This window comes from Schistocerca serialis, chromosome 5 (genome assembly GCF_023864345.2).
Source record: "Schistocerca serialis cubense isolate TAMUIC-IGC-003099 chromosome 5, iqSchSeri2.2, whole genome shotgun sequence".
Lineage (NCBI taxonomy): Eukaryota > Metazoa > Arthropoda > Insecta > Orthoptera > Acrididae > Schistocerca > Schistocerca serialis.
Genome location: NC_064642.1, coordinates 579790080 through 579809878, shown reverse-complemented (window position 1 = coordinate 579809878; position 19799 = coordinate 579790080). Strand labels below are relative to the sequence as shown.

The 19799-nt window shown below is 42.7% G+C and overlaps 1 protein-coding gene across 1 annotated transcript in view; it reads right to left on the bottom strand.

Moving 5' to 3' along the window:
* Positions 1-19799, bottom strand: part of LOC126480677 (proteasome activator complex subunit 4-like) — a 215911-nt gene that overhangs the window by 33941 nt on the left and 162171 nt on the right. Inside the window, exons 27-28 of the mRNA XM_050103901.1 lie at positions 19577-19708; positions 6600-6766 (exon numbers count right to left, since the gene is read on the bottom strand). Of these exons, the coding sequence (XP_049959858.1) occupies positions 6600-6766; positions 19577-19708 (299 nt within the window). The remainder of the gene's footprint in view (positions 1-6599; positions 6767-19576; positions 19709-19799) is intronic.

Genomic DNA, 19799 nt, shown 5'->3' with positions numbered 1-19799 from the left:
GGAACCCCACACAGTCGTGGTCTCCTTTACTCGCCGCAACTTGTTGGATGCAGACGGAGTGCGCCATTCGTCTCCCCACATCCCAAAGACCCGACGGCGCAACACCAATCGGAGATTGGTTGCCAGGAGGCCGATCCCCAACATCAGTTTGGGGGTAGCTTCTTTGGCTAACTTGTCGGCGAGTTTGTTTCCCACTATCCCAATGTGTCCCAAGGTCCATACGAACACCACTGAATGTCCACGCTGTTCAAGAGCATGAACGGACTCCTGGATGGCAACAACAATGGGATGGCGTGGGTAGCACTGGTCAAGAGCCTGCAGACTACTGAGAGAGTCACTGCAAATGACAAAGGACTCTTCAGTGCTGGTACGAATACGCTCAAGGGCATGAAAAATAGCTGTTAGCTCTGCAGTGTAAACACTGCAGCCTTCTGGCAAGGAGCGCTGGTCTAAATAGTCCGCATGAGCATAAGCGTACCCCACACGGCCATCAACCATCGAGCCATCTGTATAGATAACCTCCGAGTCACGGGATGCGTCGAGGAGAGCAAGAAATTGGCGACACAAGACTGCAGGAGGAACGTAATCATTCTGCCATCGTAAGAGGTCCAGCCGAAGCTGCGGCCGACGAATACTCCAAGGTGGTGTATGTGGGTGGACCTGAAAAGCAGATGGAAGAGGCAAAGACTCGAGTTCACTAAGGAGTGACCAAACATGGATCCCAATTGTGTGGCCTGATCGCAGCCGCCGGTGTGGGATATGGACTGCCACATTAGCGAAAAGGAGACGGTAGTTAGGGTGACGAGGCCAACAACGGACGTGGGCCGCATAGTCGGTTAAGAGTTGTTGACGCCGAACGCGAAGTGGAGAAACCCCAACCTCAGCAAGTAGGCTATTAACAGGGCTGGTGCAGAATGCTCCTGTTGCCTGTCGAACCCCACAGTGGTGAACGGGGTCCAGCAGTTGCAATGCTGAGGCCGACGCTGAGCCATACGCCACACTCCCATAGTCCAGTCGGGACAGCACGAGGGCTTTGTAGAGCTGCAGCAGCGTATTACGATCTGCACCCCAAGTTGTGTTGCTGAGGCAGCGGAGGGCATTCAGATGCTGCCAGCACTGACGCTTGAGCTGACGAATATGTGGAAGCCAAATAAGCCGGGCATCGAACAGCAATCCCAGAAAATGGTAAGTGTCAACAACCCTGAGCATGGCATCCTGAAGATAGAGCTCAGGGTGGGGATGGACAGTTCGACGCTGACAAAAGTGCATAACACAAGTCGTCGCAGGAGAAAAGTGAAACCCATGGGCTAGGGCCTACGCCCGCGCCTTGCGTATTGCTCCCTGCAACCTACATTCTGCAACACTAATGGTGGAGGAGCTGAAAAACATGCAGAAATCGTCAGCATATAACGTGGGTGAGACAGACGATCCCACTGCTGCTGCAAGGCCATTAATGGCCACAAGGAAAAGTGGCACCTTTAATACAGAGCCCTGTGGAACGCCGTTCTCCTGGACATGAAGTGAACTATGGGATGTGCCAAGTAAAACGCGGAATGTCCGAACAGATAAAAAATTCTGAATAAAAATGGGGAGAGAGCCCCGGAGACCCCATCCGTGCAACGTGGCGAGAATATGGTGCCGCCACGTCGTGTCATATGCTCTGGAGAGGTCGAAAAAGACGGAGACGAGGTGTTGGTGCCTGGAGAAAGCAGTGCGGATTGCAGACTCAAGGAAGACCAAAGCATCGGCAGTGGAACGGCCCTGACGGAAGCCGCTCTGGCACGGAGCCAGAAGACCCTGAGACTCGAGCAACCAACACAGCCATCGGCTCACCATACGTTCCGGTAGCTTGCACAGAGTGTTTGTTAAGCTGATGGGACGATAGCTATCCACATTAAGCGGGTCCTTCCCAGGCTTCAGCACCAGAATGATGGTACTTTCTCGCCACTGCGATGGAAAGACATCATCGTCCCATATGCGGTTGAAGATGGCAAGAACACATTGCTGACAGTCTGGGGACAGGTGTTTGAGCATCTGATTGTGGATGCCATCTGGCCCAGAGGCTGTATCGGGGCACTGTGCCAGGGCACTTTGGAGTTCCCACGAACTAAATGGGGCGTTATATGCCTTAGGGTGGCGAGAAGAAAAAGAAAGTCGTTTGCCTTCCTCCCGGCATTTCAGCGCACGAAACGCGGGCGGGTAATTCCCTGACGCAGAGGCTCGAACATAGTGCTGAGCGAAATGCTCGGCGATTGCAGCGGCATCGGTGCATAGCGCCCTGTTGATGGTAAGCCCTGGGACACCTGTAGAGTGCTGCAATCCAAAGATGCGCCGAATCTTCATCCACATCTGGAAGGGTGAAGTACGGGAACCAATGGTGGAAACGTACCTCTCCCAGCACTCCTGTTTCCGCCTTTTGATGAGCCGCCGGACCTGAGCACAGATACGTTTGAATAAAATGAGGTTCTCCAAAGACGGGTGCTGCTTATGTCACTGAAGAGCCCGCCGACGCTCTTTAATGGCTTCAGCGACCTCCGGAGACCACCAAGGCACTGACTTTCGCCGGGGACACCCTAACGAACGAGGAAAGGTACGTTCCACAGCGGAAACAATCGCTGCAGTCAGTGTCTCAACAGCCACATCGACGGTACCGTGGGGGAAGAGAGTCAACAGTGGCAGCAGAGGAGAACACTTCCCAGTCTGCCTTACTAAATGCCCATCTGGGCAAGCATTCATGGGAGCGACGCTGGGGTAGTGAAAGGAAGATGGGAAAATGGTCACTACCACACAAGTCGTCATGGACTCTCCAGTGGACTGATGGTACAAGCCCTGGGCTGCACAACGACAGATCTATGGCCGAGAACGTGCCATGTGCCACACTGAAATGTGTGGCGGCGCCAGTGTTTAAGAGGCAGAGGTCGAGTTGGGAGATGAGATTCTCGACAGCCCTGCCTCAGCCAGTAATCTTCGTTCCACCCCACAGGGGATTGTGGGCATTAAAATCCCCCAGGAGAAGAAAAAGTGTGGGGAGTTGAGGGACAAGTGCAGCCAATTCGGCCAGGGGGACTGTACCACCTGGAGGGAGATATACACTGCAGACGGTTATGTCCTGGGTAGTCCTTACTCTGACAGCCACAGCTTCCAACGATGTGTGAAGGGGCACGGGAGCACTACATACAGAGGTAAGGACATACACGCAGGCTCCACCTGACACACTATTGTAAACGCTACAGTTACAGTAATAGCCCCTGTAACCACGAAGGACAGGGGTCCGCATTGCCGGGAACCAGGTTTCCTGGAGGGCAATGCAGAAAGCAGGTGTCATGCTTAGAAGCTGTCGTAGCTCAGGGAGATGGCTGAAATAACTGCCACAGTTCCACTGGAGGATTGTACAAAGCGTGTCCTGTAGGGGCATGAAGGCACGGAAAAAGCAAATTACTTCAGAGAGTCACATGCTGCCACCGACTGAGTGACTGACGTCGCAACTTCCATCGTTTCTGAGGAGACGGCGAGATCCAGGTCATCAGGGGACGTAAAGAGCTCGACCTCATCCTCAGAGGCTGAGCTCACAGGAAGCTATGGCGCGGGAACCACTGGGTCCTTATTCATCTTAGAGAGCTTTCTCTTCTCTCTCTTGTCTTTGGGAGGAGGGTTTGCATGCTGGGAGGGCTTTCCTGACGCATTATCAGTAACAGAGGAAGAGCGGAAGAGCGTGAAGCCCTTCGACCAGCAGCTGGTGGCTTCTTCAGCCACTGGCTAGTGTCTTGTGAGACACTGGGGAAGTCCTTGGAAGGGACTCCCCCAAGGGATCCCTTCCGAACAAGTGAGGCCGGAGGAGGCTGTCGCCTCTCCGGCTGAGAGGTGGAGACTGACGTCCCCAGTTGTTCGGGGCGCACTGCTCCCAAACTGGGTGTTTTGGGAGTAGTGGAAGAGAGAGTGGCCCCTTCCAGTGGTGGGGCAGGCGTAACATGACTGTTCTGTGGGCCAACTGTGAAAGGAGTCTTTGCAGGAACTGGTGACGGCAGTGTTACAGCAGCATAACTCCTCAACTTAGGTGTGGGGTTGAGCTGTTCTAATTTCTTCCTCGCCTCTTGGTAAGTAAAACGGCCCAGGGTCTTAATTTCTTGTATCTTCCGCTCTCGTTGGTAGACTGCACAGTCTGGCGAGCAGGGAGAATGATGCTCCCCACAGTTAACGCAGGTGGGAGGCGGAGCACACGGAGCATTGGGATGCGAAGGTCGTCCACAATCTCGACACGTGGGGCTGGCAGTGCATCTGGAGGACATGTGTCCGAATTTCCAGCACTGGAAGCATCGCATAGGGGGCGGGACATAGGGCTTGACATCGCACTGGTAGAGCATGACCTTGACCTTCTCGGGCAAGCAGTCGCCCTCAAAGGCCAGGATGAAAGCACTGGTAGCAATCCTATTATCCTTGGGTCCCCTAAAGACACGACGAACAAAGTGTACACTTCGTTGTGCCAGATTCTCCCGTAGCTCGTCATCAGACTGTAGCAGAAGATCTTTATGAAAGATAATCCCCTGGACCAAATTTAGGGACTTATGGGGAGTGACGTTAACGGTAATGTCACCAAGCTTCTCACAGGCGAGTAATGCCCTTGACTGTGCAGATGAAGCTGCTTGTATCAAAATGGCCCCGCTCCGCATTTTGGAAAGAGATGCCACTTCCCCGAACTTATCTTCAAGATGGGTCACAAAGAAGAGAGGCTTAGTCCCCATCAGTTTCACTGCCCACAAGGTATTGCGATGAATACGGCTCCTGTCTGTCCGCAGCCCTACGTCCCTCCCAGGGCGTGGCTAGGGAAGGGAAAGATTTGGGGTTATATGCCACAGCATTAAAGTCTACTTTACCGCGCTTAGAGACGTTGGTGGTCGTTCAACCAGCAGATTGAGACTTCATCCGCTTCAGTGCGGATCATCCGCCCCGATGCCACCCACTCCGACCAGGGGCTCTCCCCACGGGCGCCACCCCGCTGCAGCAAAGGCCACCTGGCAGGATGGCCGTTGCCGGGAGTCCCGATGCCCCAGAGAGACAGGCAGCTACTCCTTGGCTTACGTGGGGAGGTGGCAGCTCAGGCATCGGCAGTGCGATCCCTATGTTGTCAGGAGGCTACAACCTAGAGGGTACATGGCGACCCCACCACAACGGGCTGGCTACCGTGCTGGATGTTGGGTGCCATGGGAAGTCCATAATTATCGTGGGTGCAGATGGTGACACACTAAGGGTGTAACTTATGCAACCCACCAGGTGTGTATGCCCAAAATAATGGATGGTGGGAGCAGTTACGACGCCAAGACGATGAAGAGCACCAAGGTCTTAGGGCACAGAGGACTTATGGTGCACCACATAAGGTGTCCTTCCCCAAAAGGCTCGTACTTCTGTGGAAGAATGGAGGTCAAACCCTAATGGGGACCAACACATGAAAGGCCGAAACAATTGAAACTCCTTTTAGTCGCCTCTTACGACAGGCAGGAATACTGCGGGCCTATTCTTATCCCCAAACCCGCAGGGGGGGGGGGGGGGGGTCTAAATTCATGCAAATATGGTGCAGAATGTAGATGGCATTCCACCCACCAACTTTGTATGGTTGTACTGAAATGTTAAATCATTTGGATATCCAAGCATGTAGTAAACTTCATGTCTATTTGACATTTGTTGCATGCTGTCTTCTAGGTGTCACAATTTTAATGGCCATAAGTGTATTTTTTAGTTTTTCTATATTATTTATGTCTATTACATTATGTTTATATTCAGTATTTATAAGCCTGTCATAACTGTCAGTTAGCACCTTTTGAACTTTGGCCTTTTAACTTGCTTAGAAAAATGATATTGCAATTTTCCAAATTTTTAAGTAAATGTTTGGCTTTATCAACTACCTGATTTGTACGTGACTCTGTTCATCAATTTTTCACTTGTTTTTACCAATTTACTTAAGTGCACTCGTGACACGAAATACACAGTTTACTTTTTTGAAGATGTAGAGGCGTCCCAAATGGCTATATTTCATTTTTGAGGATTTATTAATTCCCACCATGGACATACCTACATGTCCAGGAGACCTGTCTCTCGCATTTGCCTGTAAGTGTCCCTAATTGGCATTCTTTATAAGCAGCTTTTTAATTATGTGTTTAATAATATGGCATGAGAGTGGTAACAATGTACTCGCTGTTAGTGCTGTGTTCATATTGAAACTGCTAGGTTCATAGGTACACACTTGCACTTGCTTTAAAATTGAGAACAAACAGCTTTCAAAAAAAGCTGGGATTTAACATCACACCAAAATATGACAGAAAAATTTATGATACTCAGGAGTTGTATGCCTTTGTTCAGTAGCGCCAAAGCTAACATGGTAAAATATTAACCATGTTTTTTCCTGTATTTACATTATTCTAACAACAATCTTTGGTTCACATTACTGCTGCTATTTATAAAATGTCTCTCTCTCTCTCTCTCTCTCTCTCTCTCTCTCTCTCTCTCTCTCTCTCACACACACACACACACAGACACACTTACATACATTTTTAAAAAAATATTTTCTTGTAAAATTAAAAATAAACTACATCAATTATTTATCTTACCTTTCTGTACAACATGATTTTTTGTTGGACTATTTGTTTTTTCACTTGTCTGATGTAAGATCTCCAGTTGGGGTAGAATACTATCAACAAAATCTGAAATGTGTGGCGATTTTGTCCGTGGTCCATCAGGAAACACAATGTCAGTTTCTAAAATATTGCTTATGACACTGGAAATGAAAAAACAAGTGAAACAATAATTCCAGAAACATATTCATTTCACAGATAGACTACTAAAAAAGTAATGCCCAGACAGATTACTAAACAAGTAATGATGGGGGAGTACAAAAAAGGAGGAAGGTGAAAATAGTCATCGTTTAGTGATCTCATCACAATGGAAGGCATCGAAGCAATTCAGTGGAGGGATGCTAGATTTGTTACTCGTAGGATCAAACAACAAGATAGTATTACGGAAATGATTTGGGAACTCAAATGGGAGTCCCTGGAAAGAAATCAACACTCTTTTCAAGGAACACTCTTGAGAGAATTTAGTGAAGCGTTGTTTGAAGCTGACTGCAGAACAATTCTACCCCACCAACAGAAATTTTGCATATGGACCATGAAGATAAGATATGAGAAATTAGGGCTCATACGGAGGCATATGGGCAGTCATTCTTTCCTCGCTCTATTTGCAAGTGAAATATGAAAAGAAATGACTAGTAGTGGTAAAAGGTACCATGGTGACTTGAGGAGTACGTATGTGTAGATACTGATTTAGAATGAAATTAAAATCTTCATGTCAGAAATAATTTTTACCAACAGGGTGGAAAATATCAACACACACCACATATGACTGTCAGGTTCATACTAGTCTTCCGAAAGAAAGTCACAACAGACAAACTAAATTCATTCATTTGGTAAGTGATAAAATTTTAATCGCAACTGCCAAACTGATGTATTTTCAGATTACAAGCTACATGCCAGAACCTCTTAACAATTCAAACTTACCAACACAACTCTTTACATGAGTATACTGTGTGATAAATGTTTGTGATAAGATCAATTCTGTCTCGGCTTAGGAGCATGACACAAATCTGCATCCTTGCTGTTTGCAAGCAATACATCATCCAACTGCGTCTTGGAGAACAACTGGTTCCTCTACCTCCTAATCTCCAAAGAGGCTCTCCCACTGTGCTGCAAGAGTGAATACGCTGAGAGAAAGGATGTAATGGAAAGTTTGATCCCTCAAGCAGTTAAACTCAAATAAATCCTTGTCAGCTGCACAGACCGTAACCCAACCACAAAGATGCCAGCTGAATTCTCACAGGTAAAATTGTATTAGTCTGCCAGCTGTTGATCACGGGTGATACTCCTTTATCAGCTGAAACATAGGGACATCTCTGCTGATGCGCTTTCAGCTCACTTCTGAAAATGAGCTCAATCAGTAGAAATCAGAAATTACTATCTTCTGTCATCGAAAGGAGAAAGTGTAAAGTGGTATATGAATAAACTTCGAATATTTAAGACTGTTTCAGTGCAAATGTATTTATTGATTCTGAAGCCGGTGAGAAGATATAGCAGCACATACTGTTCCAGATTACTGTCATATACAGGAACTGCTGAAACCTCACAAGGAGACAAAATGGTGCAGGATTCTCATTTTGAACATTTATTCAAGTATACCACACTATAAGTGCCTTTGATGTGATCATGAATGTTCTAAATATAAAAAAGTCTACTGTTAACAATTCCAGAAAGTTTCATCAATTTCAGACGAATGATTCCTGCACTAGAACAATTTAAATAAAAAAAAATTATAATTAGGTATGTAAACTGAACCAACAGCTAAAATTACTGACTTACTGACCGTTTTGATTGCAAAAACTGACTACGGATTCAGACAAAAGAACACCTGCAGACTAAATACTGACTCAAATTTCTTATTAGGAAAGAAGCATCAAAAGCATTTTCTTCAATCTGGCAACCATTCCTACCAACTTATTTAGCTATTACAAAATTACGTACAATAATAATGAAAAACAACCTGGAAAATCATTGCATTTTATTATAATACTACTGGCATGTTTCTATTCAGCACAAATATACCTAAAACTAGAAAAAGCTTTTAAGTCCAGTAATACATTACCATTTTCAGAATACAAACAAAATGTTTACACTTGAAAAATGTAATATTACTGTCTTGAGCTGCTGATAAAATTCTTTATTTACACAACTAGTTTCAGTCGACTGACCATCATCAGGTTCATAAAAGTATTCACAGCATCATATTAAGCAAAATATAAAATCATTAACATCAAATGATAAAATCATTAATTAGGCACTGTTATCATATGGTATCACAGGGTGGGGCAGATAAAAGTAGTCTGTGTAAGTATTAACAAAATGCACTGAAATTACAGAAACGAAGAGCTGAAATATGCTTGCCTTTTATTGACAACAAAAAATACAGTGAAAAATACATTTATAGAAAATGTTGAAAATGACCCACTGCAACATCAATACACAGCTGTGAATGTCTAAGTACATTCAGATACACCTAGCATAAAGTTAGGATATCTATGGTGGCAACTTAGTGGCTGATGATGTTTTCATGACAGACATTGTCTTTCAGTTCCTGTATTGTGTGTGGATTTGTTTCATAGGTCTTACCTTTCAAGTGTCCCCACAGGCAAAAATCACGTAATTAGATCCAGTAAATGTGGTGGCCATAAATGTTTACTGACAGTTTGTTCCACAAAGACCATATCATGGACTTGTTTCAGGGATAACTTAGACGTGAGACATGCTGGCCCGTCTTGCTGGAATAAGCGCTACTGTCTTTCATAGACAGCGTGCTGAGCACAAAATGTATCAAAAACTTCCGTATGTGCAACCATGTTGAGAGTAGTGTCAAAAAATGTCAGTCCAATGATAGGCGTTTCTGCTACATCGCACCAAACAACAATTTTTTCATCAAGGGCTGGTTACTGGTACACAATGTTAGGGTTCTCCATTGCCCAGTACTTCATGTTCCGTGAATTCAAATGACTGGAAAGATGGAACCATGCTTCATCACTCATCATGTAATGGATAGGGTCTAACAAACCATCATTGAAGTCATTCAAAAGCCACGTGCAGTAATCTACACATTTCTGACTGTCATCTTTCCATAATTTCTGCACAACTGTCACATGAGAAGGCTTCAAATTACGACTTTTTAAATATTCACTGAGAACTGCTCGTACTTACATGAGCCTGCAGAGGCCAATTTGTATGTGATATGAATCTATTAAAAAGGATTAATGCCGACTGCAGTTATAATCTGAATGAGTGCAATACCTACCACTGTTTTTACACTGTTGGTGTAATTAATTTTATGATATGACAGCTGTGTCTAATTCATGATCTGAGGTTAATGATTATATATTTCACCTAACGTGATGCTGTGAATACTTTTATGAACCTGATGGTGGTCAAGCAACCAAAATTTGTTATGTATGTAAAGAATTTTATCAGCAGCTCAAGGTGGTAACATAACATCCTTTCTTCCAGGAGTGCTAGTTCTGCAAGATCCGCAGGCGAGCTTCTGTGAAGTTTGGAAGGTAGGAGACGAGGTAGTGGCGGAATTAAAGTTGTGAGGGCGGCGCGCGAGTCGTGCTTGGGTAGCTCAGTTGGTAGAACACTTGCGCGCGAAAGGCAAAGGACCCAAGTTCGAGTCTTGGGCCGGCACACAGTTTTAATCTGCCAGGAAGTTTCATATCAGCGCACACTCCGCTGTAGAGTGAAAATTTAATTCTAGAAACATCCCGCAGGCTGTGGCTAAGCCACGTCTCTGCAATATCCTTTCTTCCAGGAGTGCTAGTTCTGCAAGGTTCGCAGGAGAGCTTCTGTGAAGTTTGGAAGGTAGGAGACAAGGTACTGGCGGAATTAAAGTTGTGAGGACGGGGCGTGAGTCATGCTTGGGTAGCTCAGTTGGTAGAGCACTTGCCCACGAAAGGCATAGGTCCCGAGTTCGAGTCTCAGTCCGGCACACAGTTTTAATCTGCCAGGAAGTTTCATATCAGCGCACACTCTGCTGTAGAGTGAAAATTTCATTCTGGAATCTGATAGTGTGAAAAGAAACTGAAGGAAAAATAGCAGGAGTGCATACAGTAGGGGAAAAAATGACAGATGACGAATTTTAGAATCCTGCAACCATCACTAAGAATCATGAATCAAGACAGCATACATGGAAGAAACTCGCAGGGACTCCAGAAGATTAAAGATAGAAAACACAAAGGTAATACACACATTTAGAAACAAGGTTTTAATCTGCAAAACATTTCCAGGAGCAGATGATTTATTAGTTATTAGGTGAAAAACCCAGCATTGCCTGGATATTCATTATGCCAATATTATATCAGAAATGGAAACAACAAATGAATAGTGTTCATATTGAAGTATCAAAACGATTTCATTTCCACGTATTCGTGAAAACGGCTTATAAATTACAAAACAGTTGCACAAAAAAACACACATATTTCCAAACGTATAAGTATGGTATTGAAATTAAGAGACAATCCCAGAGAGTTTCTGTAGGCTGGGTGCAGCTACCTCACGTGTCTACAATGTGATTTTGTAAATGTCTCTTGGCAACGTCTCATCATATCTCTGTAAACGGCTACTGTTTTCACCTATAGCTATTTGCCTTTGGAAGTTGAAAGCTGTCAAAAGCACTGCCACATGTCTAGGATTTCCTAAATTCTACTCCACTTGTGAGAGTGTCTTAGTACTAAAGAATAAATGTATTAAAATTTCATGCATGATGTGGCAATTTTTCACATGCCTCAGTGTTTTTGAACTCACATTTCTGTAACTGTGTGTTGCACAATGATTTATCTGTGTAAGTACATTCAGTGGCATGTGGATACTGACTGTGAGAGTTGGTAGAAAAGGAGTAATAAATTTAAAATCCATGCATAAGGTGGCAGTTTTTCACACATCTCAGTGTTTATGACATAATATCTCCTGAACTATGTTAGCCCTACAGCAATAGGTGCCTCATAGTAAAGGAGATGTGTACCAAGTGAAATAGCAAAAACAGCAAAGAAAAACTTGGCAATGAGACACAGACCTAACACATGTCCTTAGATTACTCACAGTATATGAAAATATGCTGATGTAAAAAGAAATCATAAAAATGTATAAAAGAAAATGGACAAAGGGAATAAAGACGCACACAAAAAATGAGACAGACAGGAAGTGTAATTTGGCAAATGGTAAAATTGAAGATAAGTGGGCTGCACTAAAAAGGGGAAATCGCCAACTCGTCATCACCGATTTCTTCCAAATTTATGGTATATGTAGGGTTTGGCCAGAAATGTAAGTGACAGAAGTGGGAGTTCCAGATGGCCATATGTTAAGAAAAATATAGCATTTTTTACGCGCATCAGGTACAGCAGGAGTCATTTATGTGAGCATAGTTTGCACATAGGCAATCTGAGGAGCAAGGCTCAATCCTGATGCACTAACTTTTTTTTATTTTCTGTTTTTATGTTACTTACACTGCAAATAAACCAAAATAACACTCATTATATTGCATTTATTAAAATTTTCATAAAAGGCATGAGAAGGAAAAGCAAAGGAAATTTGGTATTGCAAATAAATTTCCATGAAGGGACTGTAACGCATACACAAGAACTTTGCATGTACTTTTGTTATTTTACAGTTGCTGATTTAAAAGTGCTTGGATGTTATTCACTGCAAATACAGAGAAAGTCGTAATTATTTCAGCATCTCACACTTGTTACAAATGCTGCATTTTTATAATTACAAATTCTCTCTCACAGCACAGTTTGGCAGTAAACCATGCATAATGCATCATTTCAGCAAATAATGGAGAGGATAGCTGATGATTTACAATGGAATGTATTCTAATGTAGTGTTCCTGGGATGTGATTTCTTTTTCTCTCTCCATGAGATAAGAGTAGTTTTGAAGCTTCTTGCTTAAATTATTGAAACAAACATCAAAGTGTTTCATTAGTTGCTGAGGGCTGCTCAAAGGCAAAATTAAACTAGTGGAACACAAAGTCCTGTATGTTTTAATTACAATACCTTCTTAGAAAGTTACTAGCAGAGTTCTCATGGATGCATTACATACAATCACTTCCCGGAAATTTATTTGCGATCAAAAATTTTCCTTTGCCTTTTATTTTCATGCCTTTTACAAAATATTAATAAGTACAACATATTGAGCATTATTTTGGTTTACCTGCAGTGTAAGTAACACAAAAAACATAAATAAAAAAAATTTCCACATATGATCTCGAATCCCGAGCCTCAGATTACCATTTTGCACTCTGTCCGCTGCGAAAACAGCTGCCTGGAAAGTACACTAACATAAAAAGCTTGTGCTCCACCTGACCCGTGTCAAAAATGCTATTTTTCTAAACTCTTGGCCATCTGGAGCTTCTACTTCTAACACTTTCACTTTTGGCCAAGCCCTGCATATACCACAAATATGGAAGAAACCAGTGATGATAGGAAGACAATGTCCACTTGTAAGTGAATACAAGAAGGCTAAAATGTAGAAGAAATACATAGTAGGATTATGCAAAGGACAGAAATATGATGACAATATCAGGACGAAATAGTGGATGAAGATGAGATGGGTGATGCATAATGCAAAATGGATTGTACAAGAGTACTGAAAGACCTAAATTTAATCAAAGCACTTTAAGTACACGAAATTCCTTCATAATAACTGATATTCTTGTCAGAACCTATGACAGCAAAACTGTTCCATCTGATATGGAGGATATATGAAACTGGCAAAATAACTCAGGATTTAAGAAGAATGCAATAATCTCAATAGGAGGTTAATTTACGACAGGTATGAGGATTAGTGAACCATCATTTTAATAAATCATGATTGCAAAATATTAACACCAATTATCTTTAGAAGAATGCTTGTTTGAAGCAAACCTTGGGGAAGATCAATCAGTTTGTTTCTGTTCCAGAGGAAGACAGAACCAACTTAAGTAATATTACCACTATGATTTATCTTAGCAGGCATGTTGAAGAATGGCCCACATTTATAGCATTTGTAAATTCAGAAAAAAAATTGATAATCTGAAATGAAATACATTCTTAGGTATTCTGAAGTTATACGGGATAAAATACAAAGAGTGAACAGTCGTCTGAAACTTGTATAAAAAACAGACTATAGTTATAAAGTCAAATGATATGAAAGGGAAGAAAGGGAAGCATTTGTTGAACAGTGAGTGAGACAAAGAGTTGTAACCTAGCCCATGTGTTACTCAACCTGTACAGTGCAACTGGTTATGGCAATTAAAGAAAAATTTTGAAAATAAAGTAAAGTTCAAGGAGATGAAATAAAAACTATGACTTGCTGATGACGCAGTAATCATACCGTAAATGGCTGAGGACATCAAAGAACAGTTGAATTAAAAATTAATAGTAATGAAACGTAGTTGAATTAAATCAAGTGATATTGGGAAGGTTATATTACGAAACAAGGAGCGGGAAGCAATGGACACGTTTTACTACTTGTGCAGGTAAATAACATATGATGGTAAATGATGGATATGAAATGAAAACCACCAATAGCATGAAAAGTACTTAAAAACTGTAACATAATATATAAATTTATGTATTATGATATCTTTTCTATAAGTGTGTGTCTGGAGTACAACCTTATATGAAAGTGAAACATGGATGGTAACTATTACAGACAAGAAGAGAACAGAAGATTTTGAAAAGCAAGATTACAGAAGCATGCTGAAGATCAGATAAGGCAGAAATTAAGTTAAACAGCAAAGTAAGTGCTAGATTAATAAGATGCATCTGCGGCATCAAGGATTAGTTAATTTGGTAATTGGGGAGAGGCAGGTGGGGGGGGGGGGGGGGGGGGGGGGGAGGTAAGCAGAGGGAAACCAAGGCTCAAATACTGGAAGTAGGTTCGAATTGGTCATGTCGCAGCAGTCGTGCAGAGCTGAAGAGGCCTGCATGGAAATCTGCATCCACTCCATCTTTGAATTAACGAGTTCTAAAAATGAAGGCTAAATTTCAAAGAAAATTAAACAGTGGAATAATCGTATATTGCATAATATGTGTGGTTAATAAGGTTAAAATGACTTATCACTACACATTTAATTACAAACATATGTTCACAAAACTTGTTGCTCTCTCCTCCTCCCATCTCTCCCAACAGAACAACCAAATTAATTATAGTGATGTAAACATTTAAAAATCGGTATATTTAGAAAGGAATGTGACATGGAAGTACACTTCCCCTTTCCTGTGTAGCTTCCTCAGTAATGTAAGAACTACCAAACATTGACTTGATGCAATACATCCCACACACAAATCATCAAAAAATTCAGCCAGCTTCTGACACTATGGCAATTATCTATATTGCTAACAAACCAACCTGGTTGATGGTTCACGTTCTTGCCAATGTAACAGTTTCCAGAGAAAACAAAAATTTGGTTTTCAGTATTTCATGGTTATTGACTGAATATAAAAATTTAAAAAGCTGCAATGATCTACCAATTCAGAGGTATAATCTCTGTAAAAAGTACTTCAATTAGAAACTGTGTACTGCATTTACCAGATTACAAGACAAAGTTTTTTTTTTTCCCAATTCACCATTTGAAAAAGACAGGTCATCTTATGTTCACAGATTAAATTATTGCTGCTGAGTTTAACATTTCGACATTGTTTAACAGAGTCCTCATACATAGGGATTGTCTTAGATTTCTAGATGAAGATTTGGCTACTGAGGTCACATGCACATTTTTTTTAAGAAATCAGAGAGGCAGGACTGAGCAAAAGATACTCGCCTTTGAACGGGCTCAAGATTTCCTGCAGCCCAAAGCGTTCGATACAGTATGAATGTTGCTCAAACAATCATGTGACATTTGACTTGAGTGGCACTACTGCAAGGGATAAACAAGTAACTCTGCTCTGCTTGAAATTTGACAACTTTGTGAAACACGGGAGGAAATGGCACCAATTCTATCATCTTATAAACTTTTGTTGTATTTGAACAGAAAAATTATGTAACAAAATATAAATTGCTGCTCATTGGACTGTAAATTAAAGTATTTGAACAGGTTTGCAATAAGTTCTCATACACATATGGATACAGTGTCAAACACTATGCTGCTTTTCAAGTGAAGGTAACATTCAAAAGCAGAAACGTCCTCCAAGAACATTACTTAAGTCTGAGCAACGATCAATATTTTATTTGATTATGAGAAATTGTAATGATTTACTCTGTGGGCTGCAAATGAGAAATTTGGTCACCGTTCATGTATTAGAATACTGGGTAAAATGTTACCAGCTTTTAAACAGCTTTAGAGCATGATGCTGACACTCAGATGAAACAAGACGGAAAATTTATCCAGAATGAAAAGTCTAACAAACGAAATAAATCATATTAAATTGACCGTAATTTTTGTCATGAGAATAAATTACAGTACCAAGACCCTTCGTGGAGATAGTACCAACAGATGTCAGAAGATGGTAGAATGAGTGGAAGTTTGGGAGCTGGGCTGAACCATGAATGCGATCTTTTATTTATGTATTACACTCCTGGAAATGGAAAAAAGAACACATTGACACCGGTGTGTCAGACCCACCATACTTGCTCCGGACACTGCGAGAGGGCTGTACAAGCAATGATCACACGCACGGCACAGCGGACACACCAGGAACCGCGGTGTTGGCCGTCGAATGGCGCTAGCTGCGCAGCATTTGTGCACCGCCGCCGTCAGTGTCAGCCAGTTTGCCGTGGCATACGGAGCTCCATCGCAGTCTTTAACACTGGTAGCATGCCGCGACAGCGTGGACGTGAACCGTATGTGCAGTTGACGGACTTTGAGCGAGGGCGTATAGTGGGCATGCGGGAGGCCGGGTGGACGTACCGCCGAATTGCTCAACACGTGGGGCGTGAGGTCTCCACAGTACATCGATGTTGTCGCCAGTGGTCAGCGGAAGGTGCACGTGCCCGTCGACCTGGGACCGGACCACAGCGACGCACGGATGCACGCCAAGACCGTAGGATCCTACGCAGTGCCATAGGGGACCGCACCGCCACTTCCCAGCAAATTAGGGACACTGTTGCGCCTGGGGTATCGGCGAGGACCATTCGCAACCGTCTCCATGAAGCTGGGCTACGGTCCCGCACACCGTTAGGCCGTCTTCCGCTCACGCCCCAACATCGTGCAGCCCGCCTCCAGTGGTGTCGCGACAGGCGTGAATGGAGGGACGAATGGAGACGTGTCGTCTTCAGCGATGAGAGTCGCTTCTGTCTTGGTGCCAATGATGGTCGTATGCGTGTTTGGCGCCGTGCAGGTGAGCGCCACAATCAGGACTGCATACGACCGAGGCACACAGGGCCAACACCCAGCATCATGGTGTGGGGAGCGATCTCCTACACTGGCCGTACACCACTGGTGATCGTCGAGGGGACACTGAATAGTGCACGGTACATCCAAACCGTCATCGAACCCATCGTTCTACCATTCCTAGACCGGCAAGGGAACTTGCTGTTCCAACAGGACAATGCACGTCCGCATGTATCCCGTGCCACCCAACGTGCTCTAGAAGGTGTAAGTCAACTACCCTGGCCAGCAAGATCTCCGGATCTGTCCCCCATTGAGCATGTTTGGGACTGGATGAAGCGTCGTCTCACGCGGTCTGCACGTCCAGCACGAACGCTGGTCCAACTGAGGCGCCAGGTGGAAATGGCATGGCAAGCCGTTCCACAGGACTACATCCAGCATCTCTACGATCGTCTCCATGGGAGAACAGCAGCCTGCATTGCTGCGAAAGGTGGATATACACTGTACTAGTGCCGACATTGTGCATGCTCTGTTGCCTGTGTCTATGTGCCTGTGGTTCTGTCAGTGTGATCATGTGATGTATCTGACCCCAGGAATGTGTCAATAAAGTTTCCCCTTCCTGGGACAATGAATTCACGGTGTTCTTATTTCAATTTCCAGGAGTGTAGTTGCTGTTGTTACTATGACTTGCACCCAAGAAGATGTTGCAGTCTGTGTTTAATAGTTGCTCAAGCACAGCACTACGGAAGTGTTGGTGAGGGAACAATAATACCAGCTTGGCTGAGAACTAGAGTGTGGGGAGGGGAGTAGTCAGCAGGCAACAAATTATGTCATGTTGCCAACAATGGGAATCTGTACTATGTACTTTGGCTTTTTTAGGAACATCTACCACACTTTAATTGCAGTCTGTCTGAACCCACTTGTAGTCGCAATTGAACTGACTACAAAATTGGACAAATTCTCAACAAGAGTACTCATTTCTGCAGGTGGTAAGAGTCTAGATGTGGGCCAGTGGCATACTTAAGTGTTTCGTGTTGCGATGCTGTCGACACTCACCATTACTTTTGACTGGAATGAAAGGAGGAGTGTCAGCTGCTTGTTCTACACAGCTAGTGAGAGAGCGGCAGGCAGATGGCGAAGGATATTTATCCAGTATTTGAGTGACTTGTAACAAACTTTTCATCACTTACCACATTTTCACTGTTCCTGCAGCAAAACTTCAGTATCACACATGACTTAATTTATTACTTCATCAGCATTAACTCTACTCTTAACAATTACGCACGTCGTATCCACAAATTTGAATGAATGTGGCTGCAAAATTATATGACTGTACAACACATATTAGGACATATTATGTCATAAACATTGAGTTGCATGAGAAATTAGCTTCTGCTTAAAATGCACTGCAAATTACCCACATTGTAATTGCCCTGTGTTGTATAGTGAGAGGATGTAGCAACTTTCAACAAACTTTAAGTGTAATTTCAGACTTTTTCCAAACTTTTTCTAGCTCACACACTGAACATAAGATATTTAACACATTAACTGATTCGTAAAGTAATCAGATATTTGAAGCTATTTTATACATGGGAGTTCAATTCATTAAAGAATTGGGGTTTTGCCGAATGCTATGCTAATGTAACAATTGCTTCAACATTCGAGTACGGATGTTTATCAAAGAAGAGTTACCAGTGCTCCAGAACACTATAAAACGATTGAGTATGTTGCATCCATGACAAAATCACCCATCACACAAGTGTTGTCTCTGATTGGACCTGTGAGCAACAAAATTTTCTGAAGAGGCTAGTACTGGCACTGGTCCTATGACAACAAAAACTATCCATTTTAAGCCTCTATTTTAAGCTGAAGGGAGCATATTGCTGTACATTAAAAATGATTCTAGGTCCCTGAAAATATAGCCTCTTGAGACAAGATGAAGAGGTTTCTGTACAATTTGGAAACAAAAATCACAAAAAAAGGAAAGCACACACTTTGATTTTCGGAACTATATCAGTAATCATCATAAATATGCATCAAGAGGCCAGACTGTCTATCAAGCGTGCTAGTGAAAAATTATTGTGTCACATTTGTGAGGCAGTTCAGCAAAGGAAAGTGCAAACAAAGCTGTATCCTAACAATGAGTGAATAATACAGCACATCTCCATTAAAGATGAGAGATGAGAACTGCTTACTGATGTCAAAGCTCTACATTCTCTTGGCATAGCTCTTTGTGATTTCAAGCTGTTCCAAAGGATGAAAAAAATCCTGGGATAAGATCTTTGCAGACATAATGAAAACAATACAGAATCTGTATCATCTTAAAACCAAAATTTTATTACTACTTTCATTAACTAAGAGACCGTTCAACCATACACACAAAATGAAGGGGAATAAATTGAAAGGCAATTTTATACCATACCACACATCACATAAAATTAGAATTTTCCGTTTCCAGTCCAAAGGATATATTTTTTTGTAGTCCTTGTAATTAAAATAAATATCTCTGTGTGTGTGTGTGTGTGTGTGTGTGTGTGTGTGTGTGTGTGAAATTCAAAGAAACATTATTCCCAATTCTATAAATAATTTAAGAGAAAAAGAGGGTTCGACAGGTATAATTCTCTAATTTTAGTAGTGGTTGATTTTGTTTTTGAATATACAAAACACTCTTCATGTACTGTGAGAACTCACCTTCCTAGCCGGTCTCTTACATTCTGGAATGGATGCGTAAGGAATGGTTTGAAGTATTCCATCAACCTATGGAAGAGTTCAGATACTCTCCATTCTTGCTGATTTAAGGCACCTTGCAAAGCATATAATCGTCTGAAAGCAAAATAATGGTACTATATATAAACAGTAGGTGCAAAGCCCCTATGAATCATTTAAAAGAAATACATATTAACCTTGAGAATTA